The sequence below is a fragment of the Eubalaena glacialis genome, chromosome 1 (genome assembly GCF_028564815.1).
Source record: "Eubalaena glacialis isolate mEubGla1 chromosome 1, mEubGla1.1.hap2.+ XY, whole genome shotgun sequence".
Taxonomy (NCBI): domain Eukaryota; kingdom Metazoa; phylum Chordata; class Mammalia; order Artiodactyla; family Balaenidae; genus Eubalaena; species Eubalaena glacialis.
In genome coordinates, this window is record NC_083716.1 from 35101869 (window position 1) to 35114555 (window position 12687).

General features: G+C 37.4%; 1 protein-coding gene across 3 annotated transcripts in view; it reads right to left on the reverse strand.

Annotated features, from left to right (window-relative positions):
• Positions 1-216: 216 nt before the first annotated feature.
• The window catches only part of MARCHF5 (membrane associated ring-CH-type finger 5), a 50388-nt gene continuing 37917 nt past the window's right edge, over positions 217-12687 (reverse strand). For 2 of the 3 annotated variants that reach the window (XM_061171719.1, XM_061171827.1), the window contains exons 3-6: positions 9407-9537; positions 2312-2495; positions 2021-2187; positions 217-1244 (exon numbers count right to left, since the gene is read on the reverse strand). In XM_061171719.1, the coding sequence (XP_061027702.1) occupies positions 1128-1244; positions 2021-2187; positions 2312-2495; positions 9407-9537 (599 nt within the window). In that variant the 3' untranslated portion in view covers positions 217-1127. The remainder of the gene's footprint in view (positions 1245-2020; positions 2188-2311; positions 2496-9406; positions 9538-12687) is intronic. The other variant, XM_061171758.1, reaches the window with a different exon arrangement.

The window sequence follows — 12687 nt, forward strand, 5'->3', positions numbered from 1 at the left end:
ATAATTATTTCCTCACTGACTGGTATAAAAACAAAGAGCTCAAGGCCTCACCTTGGTTTACTCACTGCTGGTTTTCTACCTGTTGAAACTAGATTTTAAACTACATAAAAGCAGGAACCAAGTCTGTCTTGTTCACCACTGTATCCCCACAGCACTTTGCATAGTGCCTGGGGAAGTAGGAGGTGATCAACACACACCTGAATAACAATCGATGAGAAAGGAGAGGAAAATAACTTTATTGATTTTTTGCAAATCGTTCTCTGTGCTCAAACTACTATAAACTAATTTCTAGAAACACGAATTTAAAAACCTTACTCCGGTGATGGAAGGACCTGATGTCGCTGTCTCTGTCTCTGTCTCTGTCTCTCTCTCTCTCACTCACACACACACACACACACACATACACACACACACACACACAGTAATTAAGACTGCATGAGTCAAAATTACAATATGAACTATGAGATGTCAACATTATATAAATAAAATTTAATAGTGAAAAAGTGATCTGGAAGCCCTGTGAATTTTTACCCTACACATTTTGGAGGACATCACATGGGTTAAGAAAAAGAAAACAAAATTGCATTTGTTCAGATAATCATTTGAATGTTTACATACATTTTTGGTTTGTTAATTATGTATAACTAATTTACATTTCCTCATATTAACATATACTCCTGTTTAGCTTGTAATCAAATTATGCCAGTGAGAAAAATCCTCATAGTACCTTCATTGAGTTGCTGATTCTAAGAAAACACTGAACATGAACATGTACAAAAGAGGCCTTTGAATAAAACGGCATGTGCATTTTTAAATATTTGCACAGTTTGATCTTTACATTTCTGTCTGAAGAAAATATGAACAAAACTCAGGTTCACCATGCTAAAATAATGGTTCAGATGACTGCCATAAAAGAAGTACATACAAAAGAATGAAAACAAATCACATCCTTAGGTTCCGTGATTACTGAGAGGGTTTCCCCTTCCCTAAGTGCTTTATTTTACTTCTTAAAAATATGAGAGCAGCAGCTTATCGCAAGTCTCCACTACTGTGCATTAATGATGGAATCAAAACAACACAACAGACTCATAAGAATGAGAGGACTGCAGAACAACGAGAAGTCAGTTTTATGCTTCTTCTTGCTCTGGATAATTTAGAATTTTGCGGTGTGCCTGACGTAAATATTGCTGCTGTTTGAAGTAAACCTTGAATGCTCCTTTAATGGCAACAAAAGCAATTCCACCCTAAAAAAAAAAAAATTAGCTTTTTATAATGCAGATTTAGAGGAACATAATAAAAATCATTTTACTTAAATCACAAAAGACACAGGCATTGTTGCTAATTCAGATGACTGCAAATGAAATAGTTCTCTTTTTTTACTAGGGGGTAAGATAGGAATAGACATTAGAGGTCAGAAAGCCTTTATCCTCTCTGAGTGATCTTCCTTCCACTTAGCTCTAAATCCATTCTCATATAGTAGAGAGAATGCCCAGGCATTATATGCAGGCTGCTACCAGAGGGGAGAAGTGGGAACAATAATAATGACATCAAACAACATAAGGGCTTACTATGAGCTAGCACTTCAAATGAATTATCTCATTTAACCCTCACAATAATCCTGAGGTAGCTACCATTACTATCTCCATTCTACAAGCACAGAGAAATCAAGAAATTTTATTTAGGTTTCTCAGCAAGGCAATGTCTGTGATAGGATTTGAACTGGGCAATCTGACCCTAGAGCAGAAACTTTTCAACACTATCTTTTGGGAGTAATGATTCACGCATATCCCAGGAGAGAACTCCCACAGCATAGTTCCAGAAGACCAGAACTACTGCAGTGGATCTTCCTCTTTTTATTGCTATTGGATGACAGCGGGGATCAAATAGAGACTTAAGGCACAGGAGCCATAGTATAAATATTTATATGGTCCCATTCTTCTTTTTTTTTTTTAAAAACAAATATACAGTTCTTTCTCTTTTGCATAGTCACTTGAAAAAAGTAATATTAAAGCCACCTTACCAAGATTGTCCTTTGTAAATTAGAGTTAACACTACTGAACATTAGTTTACCAACTATTGTCGCAATAGTAGGAAAAACAAGGGCTCCACACAAAATTCGGGTCGCAGAGACATGATCTGCTAAAGGATTAGCCTCAGCTGGAATTCGAGGAACAGGGCAACCAATCCCTAGAGAAAAAAATGTAGGGTATTAGTGCTAATAAATCAGAATATCGAAAATATCTTCGCATGTTAGTATTCGTCCACAAGATTAATTTGGTATGTTCATTACCACCACAATTAAGGGCCTTACCTGGAAATATACTGTTCAAAATCTGTAGTTTATTTGAGTATTTGCGCCATAGTCTAAGCACATAGTCCTCCCAGCGAATCATCTTGCCTAATATCAGCATGACAGGAATAGTAGGAAGTCCAATTAAAAGGAATAAAGGATCAGCTCTCTCCATAACATCCAGACCTTCTTTATGGCCTACAACCTGTGAAACAGATAGCATTTGCTCCAATCATTTCCTTATCTAATGAAGGGTTGCATGCTTGAGTGCAATTCATTTTAGAGGAAATGCTAATTTCAAAAGAATACAGAAATAAAAAGTTTTAAAAATAAGCTGGAAAGCTATCAATCCTGATTTATTTATAAGAAATGTCTCTCATGCAAGGGGAAAAAGAAAAGCTCCCAAGCTGTTTCATATTACATTGGAATAAAAGCTTTAAAACCCACATTGATTACATTTCAATAGAGGGGAGGGGACTTCTGGTTCTTGCTTCCATTCCTCTATTTAATTTGGTTAGACTGGGCTATAATTTTAGGTCTCATGTGTCTTCCAGAAGAGCAACTGTTTTCCTGCTCTTCCTACTAGGAGGTAAGCACAGCCAGCCAAGGGGCAGGACCGGCCTTCAGGAGATGGTCTGAAATCTCATTTCTCTTTGGCTTTCTCCCTGCTCAGTGGTGTCTGGGATTGAGTGTGATTTCTCTGGCTGGCTAAATGCCTGCTCTACAGACCTAACTCTCCTAAAATGCAATTCCAAGGTCTAGATTTGAGGGAATGCAATAGGAGGTCCAGTTTTGGCTACAGGTTCCAGTCACTTTTTCTAATCCAGGAACCCAAGGGTGCCTATCTATGGGGTAATAAAGCTAAAACAATCCTTCCCCTCTCATCTGGGTCTTGGGGTTATTTCTCAATTGGTTTAGATATGAGAGGGCAAGAAGGACATGATTAATTCGCATGTGTGAATCTCCATACTTCCCCTCCTGGCAAAATTCTTTTCACTTGCTGATAAATCTCGGTCTTACATGTCTCTCAACATGGCCATTTTGTTGGTGAGCATCTTACTTTTAACTAGAAAATTTCCCTAAAAATTCTTTCACAGGTCTCAAATGACCTCCCTTTAGCCAAAAGTCTCAAATGCTCGCAAATTAAATATATTTCTCTGAGGGATTATTCTTGGCAGTTATGACAGGGGAGACTATTTCAGAATCCTGGGGTTTTAGCCCATCCAGGTATCACAGCTTGATATGAGGAGACTACTATAAAGGTTTCTATAGTTTTTCTGTACACACTTAAGGATTAAACTATGAAGGATTGTTGATATAGACAATCTATGTCTTTGTCTATATCTCTGAGAGGGACGAGGGAAAAGAAAGGAAGGAAAGGTAAGGAGGGAAGGGAGAAAAGAAGGTAGGGAAGACTAAAAGCTCCAGGGACAATATCTACTCAGGAAAGCAAACTCATGAAAAAGTAAATGGGATTTGTTTTCAAAAATGAGATGCCCTTTATGTCAGCTATTATAGCAGAGTTTTTTAGGTGGACTTCAAGGAGATGTGAAATAAGGAAGCTGACAATGGTCACGGCAAATTGAAATTCTAGACAACAGACTTGATCCAGGTAGAAATAGTTTATAAAATTATGTGGAGGGACTTCCCCGGCGGTCCAGTGGTTAAACTCTGCACTTCCAATGCAGGGGGCACGGGTTCAATCCCTGGTCTTGGAACTAAGAGCCCACATGCCATGCCATGTGGCGCGGCCAACAAAAAAAAAAAAAAAGAAAAAAGAAAAAGTATGTGGAGAGGACCAAAATGGGTGCTTTTAAAATTTCAGCTAAGGATATAGCCCAGACTTTTGTGCATGATTAATTTATCTAACCAAGATGTAACATTAAGGAACAGGGGACTAGCCTCTTCCAAATGGTCAAAACCCATGGTATCAGTATCTGATATTCTTCTGTGTTTCCAGGTAGAAATTAACAACCTCATATCTTGCATGTGAAGGGTGGTTGTTCTGAGCTGCCCTAAAGTGAAATAGTCTGGTTCACCACATTTCATAAACACATATCCCACATTGGCAGCAAAAGTGGATTAGTCCAGAAACTGTCTTTACCTATAATGCTTGTCCCATGACACTCTATTTTTTATATCATTTTATTATTTTCAATATTATGATCACTTTAAAGTTATAACTAAATGTGATTTAAATACTCCCAAAGTGTTAGCAAACAAATTTAGAAATTTGAAAAATTCCTTTGTTGGGTTATGTTTTCTTTTCAGAATTTAGGGTTTAAAAATATAAAGCAAAGTGAATATTCAGGTATGGACTATAGTAAGGGAAAATTTATTCCTCATGGGTAGCAGTAAAAACTTTCCAACCAGGTGTCTAAGAATGAGGAAATAAAAAGGAAATTAGGGCAAACAGTGAGCAAAAGCCCATTTTCCCCACCTGTGATCAAGAGGCATGCTTTGTGCTTAAGTTGAGGCTGACCACTACATGCATACCTGCATGCATTCATTCAACTGAATACTGATTATGTGCCAGACACAGGCCTAGGTGCTGGGAATTAAAAGGTGAGCTAAATAGATGTCTTTTGGAGGTAAGAGGCAATCAAATCAAACAAGTGTGCAAATATAAATGTTAAGGAACTAGGACAGTGTAACACCTATAGTGTCATACTACGTGCCGCTACAGTCAGACTTAAGGGTAATAAATTAAAGCTGAATTAAGCAATGGGGCTGATTTAACTTTGGTCAATATAAAACCAGCAAACCTTGTGTAGGATCATGTACATTCTGATGTTATGCCCTAAGACTGAGAAAGAGATAATTTTCAAGACTTAAATTTTGAGGTTAGGTTCAGGAACTATAGAATGTCTTCTCTAAGACCTTTTTATCCATGTACAAAATCAAGGCCTACGGAATTGCAGGTTTGTTTGTTTTTCTGCTTAAGAGCTAAAAGCTAAATCTCCATAGTCAGCTAGGCCTGCAGTTCATCAATGCTAAAAAGCTAAGAGTTAGTTTTAATTAAGGTTTGATCTTTTAAAGCACTGCCTATAGAACCCTACTTTTAAAAGGGGGGATGGAACAGCGATGAACTAAAAGGTTTCCTTAGAATTCAGGGTAATTAAATGCAACACAATTAAGAAGGGACAATGCGTGTGGGGGCTGCTCTACAGCAGAGGCAGAAGCAGAGCTGGGCCGGGTGTTAGTGTTCCACTGTTCCCGGATACAATGCTCCAGCTGCCTCTGGGGCCAGCTTTCATTTCAGGAGCCCTAGATTAGGGACAGGAGTCCTAATGCTTCTTCCTTGCTGGAAGGTGGTACTGGTACTGGACATGTAAGCTCTCTGAACCTGTAAACTAGGAATAATTGATAGTATCTATGTCACAAGATTGTTGCAAGAATTATACGCATCGGTGCTTGAAAGGTGTTCAGCCAGGTGCTAGGGGAAAAAAAAGTTAACTATCACGTTGTCTTTTCAACAAATTTAAATCAAAGGGGCCATTCAAGTTCTTTACAACGAACAGGGATTGAACCTAAGACTGGTTCATGAAGAAATAAATGGGGAAAAAAAAGTGATCTGATTCCTTAATCTGATTTACCTGAACTTCAGAGAAGTCAGAGAACAAAAGGAAAAAAAATAGTTAAGTGTTAAAAAGAAAATCCTAAATTCTGCTGATGGAGTAGGGGGCACGACTGCTATCAAATATTCAGAAAGATAAAAGTCTTCCGAATACTCTTAAATCACACAACAGGAGCTATCTACTGTCACAGCTAATCGCTCCCATTTCTGGGCTAAAAAAAAAAAATCTTTTCAAGTGAGACAGTACATGTGAAGGTTATATCTAAATGGTAACACATAATATATATATGCATTATCATCGTTTTAGTTCTTTTCTGTCACCATTAACATGTTTATTTTTGTCTCCTTGCTCATATCATTTCCTCCTCTCTACCAATCCAAATTATCCTCTTCAAGGGTCAGCTCAAGACTTATTTTTTTCATAATTTCAAATGATCTTTCACTTTTACTGAATTAAAATACTGTTAAGGTAGTCTTTCCTTAATTGGCTCCTGTTGTTGAAGTGTCTCATTAATTACGAGAATTCTTTTAAGACTGTGCTAGCCTAAAATCTTTTCAAAAAGAGCCATCCCATTTCTTATGGTCAATTAGGTCTTAAAGAGAAATCACTCAATCTCAGAGGGCCTTAGTTTCCCCATCTGTAAAAATATACTTTTGTATAATGTATTTGTACATTAAACAATGTATAATCTCTAAGTTTTCAGGTCTTTGTCAGTCCTAGTGAATGGTCCTGAACTTCCTTGATCTAATGATATACTAATACTCATTACTGGAGCTTAACAAATTATTACAGAACATATAATCAGTTAAACAAACCTGTTACTACCTGATAGAATTGGTCATATTAAAAAAATCATTATTTATGAAAGCCTTTTAAAGTTAACGTCTGTGTATATGCTCTACAGGGAACACCTACGTATAAGATAGTCTCTACTTTCTCAAGGAAATTACCTGCTAATAGGAAGAGTAAGGCCTGAATACATAAAAAGTTAAATAACTTAGGTAATCTATATAAGATATAGCACTTGGTCAACATAGGATTGGCTGCCATTTGAGGAATAAAAATGTCATGAATGCAGAGGAAGAAGAAATCACACTGGGCAGGAGTTGCCTGATAAGTTTCATGGAGGGAAAGTGGCTGAACGAAGCCTGGAAGGAGGGTTTAAATTCGGAGAGAAAGGACTGAAAGGACAGGTATTAGGCAGGGAGGGTGACATAAGCCAAAGGACAGAGGTAAAAAAACTAAACAACATAAGGATGGGTTGGAGGAGACAGCCCAATAGGCCTCAAAGTAGAATGAAGTTAAGATTGTGGAGAACACTGCATAACAAACCAGGTTAAGGAAATGGAATCTTTTTCAAGTCAGTGATTCTCAATCTTTATCCACTATCCTATGACAAATGATTTGTGATTCATTCCAGTGACTACATCCAGATTTCTGGGGTGTCATCAACATTTTATAAAGAAGCATTGCAATATTCTGTCTCACCATGATTATTAATGGAGCAACCAGAATGGCGGCTCACTATGGACCTTGCATAGATAGGTTATGTGCAACTTCTAGAATATTACATATAATCCCTTCGATCCCTTTTTCTTTCATGTACTCTTTAATTTATATTAAAGAAAAGCAAGTTATATCATCTACAAACCAAAGTGTGTTAACCATTACTGAGTTAGTCATGAAACATTTAACCAGGCTTCCCTGGTGGCGCAGTGGTTAAGAATCCGCCTGCCAACGCAGGAGACATGGGTTCGAGCCCTGGTCTGGGAGGATCCGACATGCCGCGGAGCAACTAAGCCCGTGTGCCACAACTACCGAGCCTGCACTCTAGAGCCCACGAGCCACAACTGCTGAGCCCATATGCCACAACTACTGAAGCCTGTGTGCCTAGAGCCCGTGCTCAGCAACAAGAGAAGCCACTGCTATGAGAAGCCCGCGCACCACAACGAAGAGTAGCCCCTGCTCAGCGCAACTAGAGAAAGCCTGCATGCAGCAACAAAGACCCAACGCAGCCAAAAATAAAAATAAATAAATTTATTTAAAAAAAAAAAAAAAGAAACATTTAACCAATCTAGGTGCTGCTTTCGAAAATGATCGCTTAAGTTAGAGGAGACGTTAAGCTTTGAAGTAAAACGTTGAAAGGTATTGTTTTAGGAAGATTCATTTGGAAGGATGGATCGACAGAAAAGAATGAAGTTAAAGAAAACAATCAAGAGGCTCCTTTAGCCATCCAGGTATGATGGGAGAAAGACAATAAGTCAGGTATTAAAGATTGTGGAAAGGAAGCCACAGATGTTAAGACATATCTAGATGGAAATTGCTTGGACTCAGTGGACTGGATACAGCGCTATGAAGTAGAAAGAGTTAAAGGTAATCCTAAGAATGTAGGCTATATATCGAGTAGATGAGAAAATAATTGTAGGAATCAAAGATACAGAGAAATTATAACAGAGAATAAATTTAGGTTTCAAATTGAGGAAAAGACAAGTTTGATTTCAATAATATTGAGTGTGAAGTCATAAGAGGTCATTTAAGGAGAAGGGCCATGCTGTTCTTAGAGGACTGATTTTGGGAAAAGATTAGGGTGAAAGACATAGATCTGAACACAAAACGCTCAGTTAAGGGGCTTCCCTGGTGGCGCAGTGGTTGAGAATCTGCCTGCCAATGCAGGGGACACGGGTTCGAGCCCTGGTCTGGGAAGATCCCACATGCCACGGAGCAACTGGGCCCATGAGCCACAACTACTGAGCCTGCGCGTCTGGAGCCTGTGCTCCGCAACAAGAGAGGCCACGACAGTGAGAGGCCTGTGCACCGCGATGAAGAGTGGCCCCTGCTCGCCGCAGCTGGAGAAAGCCCTTGCACAGAAACGAAGACCCAACACACCCAAAAATCAATCAATCAATCAATAAATCTATAAAAAAAAAAACAAAAAAAAAACGCTCAGTTAAGATGGCTGGAAATCTTCAAAGAAGAGGTATACAGAAAGAAGAGTCAAGGGCCTGGGACTAAATCTTGAAATTTAAGTCATTCTAATTTTCATCAACAGTTACTAACTGTAGCATTGTTTCGTAATAGCAAAAAACTAGAAGTAACTAACTGTCTAATCAATAAGAGACTGGTTAGTAAACTGCTGAAATTCTATACAAAGAATGCTATGCAGATTTCTCCATACTTTGTGAAAAGATCTCTAAAATTCATTGTTTTTGGAAAAAGGGGGTTCAGCTCTAATACGTTTCCTTTTGGGGGGAAAACTATAATGTGTGTGGGAGAACATATTTATTTTATCTTGCATACGCACAAAGAAAGTCTGGAAGAATATATCTGGCTACCTGAGGAGAGTGGAACCTGGGCAAATGAAGGAGAGGAGTAAGAAGACTTTCCCCTAGAGAGCTTTTATATATTTTCTTATTTTTAAGCCATGAGAATGTTATTACTTGTTCAAATAATAATTTTAAAAACTCCTAACAAAAATCTATTTAATCTGTTTGATCTTCATATCAAAAGTAACATCGTCAAATAGAATAAAATAGTGAACCTGCATCACTGTCACCGCTCCATAAGTTACAGCTGTCCAATAGATAGAGCCAACCATTATTCCTGCTGCAGCAAATGGACAGGCTTTTGAGATCAGTCTATCTGCAAGATCCAAGACGTAAACAACTGGACCTATAATATAAAGAAAACAAAGTTTCAACACAAGACAGATTAAAAAAAAAAAAAAAGACCACAGATCTAAAATATTTTTATGAAGTTGGATGCCCTGATGCTTTAGAAATAACTTATAAATGTAATGGGAACCTAGATTTGAACAGATTTAGAATTTCTCAGTCATTTGCATGAATAGCTGAGTTTTACTTCCTAACTCCTAGGAAATAGCCTCTTCAAATTTTTATCTTTATCAGTAAACCTAAGAGTAAAGCCTTAAACACAGCTACTTCTTATAAAGGAAAACAGTTCTCTTACTTCTCTTAATGACACTGGCTACTGCAGAATGACATGGCCATTTCAACTTGCTCTTCACAAACAGTTCCTGGCCACAATTAGATTATATAGTACTTGGTAAGACTATCACTTCTTTGGCTTCACTTATTACTTCCTTGATAGTGTGTGAAGGTAACCCAGGCAATTTTTTTGTAGTTACACAAAGTCAACCTATCTTACTTTGATATCCAATATACTATATTTAGTTGAGTACTATTCTCTAACAAACTACTTTTAATGATCATGCCAGTTTTTATGGCATTCCAACAGCTGTATATGCCAATTATGCTTCTATTATTATTATGTGCTTACAAAGTGAAATTTGGTTATTATCTCCTCTGGTAGTTATTTGGAATAACTATACTAGGAGGAATTATAATAATTGCAATTAAGCCCGGTACAATTTAGCTCCAGAATTTTCCAGAATAGTGGAAAAGTCTTAGACCTGAATTAGAGCAAGGCCTAAAGAACTGAATATCTAAGTTGAACTAAAGGAACATGGAACCTTGACTTAGTAATCATCATATTTGTTGAATGCCCTCTACGTACAAACTATTACTTAGGACATTTTCTTAGAAATGTATAAGAGGTATTACCTATCTCTGGGGGCTTACAATCTATAGGAGGATGCTGTATACAAAACCAACTTATTTTCATTGTACAAAGAAATTCAAATAGCAATATATGATAAAATCATTAAAAGAACAAGCATCCATCTATGGAGCCCTGATCAACAGTTCCCCCTGATTGCTGGAGCCAGTAATATTACTAGTCACTGTATAAAGAGAGACCATACTGTGAAGAAGGAAGAACATTAGGAGAGATGTCAAAGGGACCTATGATTTAAATTTAGCATATAAACTTACTACTGTCAAAATCTAACTTATATAACACTTAAAACTATGACAAGGTATCTTTTGGGACCAAAGAGATAAAGTAAGCCTAGTGCAATGTATACTGACTCTACATTCTACATGATAGCAGGCGCTGTGCCACACATTACATGTATCATTATTTAATCTCATAATGTAGGGTTTAATCCTTAAAATATACAAATTTGCAGGTTTAAGTTTATAACCCTCTCAGAAGGCACAATAAAAAGCATTTTAGTAAGTCACCAAAGATCCCTGAAATGCTGGTACTAAAAGTTAAAGCCAATAGGTATATATAAAGCCTCAAAACTTCAGCTTTCATATTTTCTATCGATAGTTCTTTAATCAGAAAATTGAAGCCACAAAACAACAACTACAGACTCTTTACAGCACGTTTCCACCTACCAACATCACACCTATCTGAAGTCAATCCCCACTTATACACCAGATCCCATCCCCTCACCAACTCAGAGACACAGCTCTAGCAATTCACTTCTACCCTCCTACATCATTTCCCCCTACCCTTTATTGGATTATTTTCAAACATGTCATTATTTATTCTATCTTAAAAAAAAAAAGAAACACCTTCTCTTGATCCTTCTTTTCCCACTGCTCCATTTCTTTGCTCCCTTTACAACAAAATCATTCAAAAGACTCTTCTGTTTTCACTCTCTCTCTTCAATTCTCTCTTGAATCCACTCCACCAAAACTGCTCATCAAGGTCACTAACAACCCACACATAGCTAAATCCAATGGTCTAATCTCAGCCTTCCTCTTATTTGGGCTACCACCAACATCTGATAGATGTTCCCTTCTTCTTCCCAATAATCAATGCATCTCCAGGACATCACCATCTCTTGGTTTTCTTTCCATCTCACCAGTCACTAACTTTTCAGTCTCCTTTGCTGGTTCCTCCTCTTTTTCTTGACCAAAGTGAGGTCCATCCTGTCAACTTCTACTTCATCATACTCCCTATTTGATTACTCTGCTCTATTTTTCTTTTTCCTAAAGCACTTACCACCTAACATACTCTAATTTACTTATTGTTTCCACCTACTAGAATAGGGGTTGAAAAACTATGGCCCATGGGCCGAATCCACCTCGCTGTTATTATAAATAAATTTTCGAGAAACATGGCCACATGCAAAGTTAGCTGACCCTTGAACAACACGGGTTTGAACTACACGGATCCACTTACACTAGGATTTTTTTCAATAGTAAATACTACAGTTCTACACAATCCTCTGTTGGTTGAATCCATGGATATGGAGGGATACAGAGGAGCTGTGGATATGGAGGGCTGACTATAAGTTATATGTGGGTTTTTGACTGCACAGAAGGTTGGCACCCCTTCCCCCATCCAAGCCCGCACTGTTCAAGGGTCAACTGTATTTACTATATATATATATATATATATATATATATATATATATATATATTTTTTTTTTTTTTTTTTACAGAAAAAGTTTGTTGGCTCCTGAACTAGAATATGAGCTTCAAAGCGAAAGTAACCTTTTTATTTTGCTTATTGACGAATCCCAATTCCTTTGATTCTCAAAAATTTGCTTAATTCTCTACTGAGGTACTTATGAAAAACTATGATATGAAAATCTCTAGGTCTTCCTTTTTCATTATTCTGTATGAAGCCCAAGTTATGAGACTATTTTCTACCCAGTCAGAATCAGAATGTATTAGGAGAGAAGGTATTTTACCTGCTTCCAGCTGACCTTCTCCCCCCATTCCCCACCTTTTCAAAAGGGTGCTTGGAAAGATCTACTGATGGAGCAAAGCAATATAATTCCTAAAAAAAGTAACAGATCATTTAGATGAAAACATAGTTCCTAAAAAGTGATCAGTCACTACCAATTTTATCTATTATGAACATGGACAATAGACAGACGTTTGAATTGTCTTTCCTTTAAAGATCTCAGAAGGTTCCAACAGAATAAGCTCAATTTTCAAT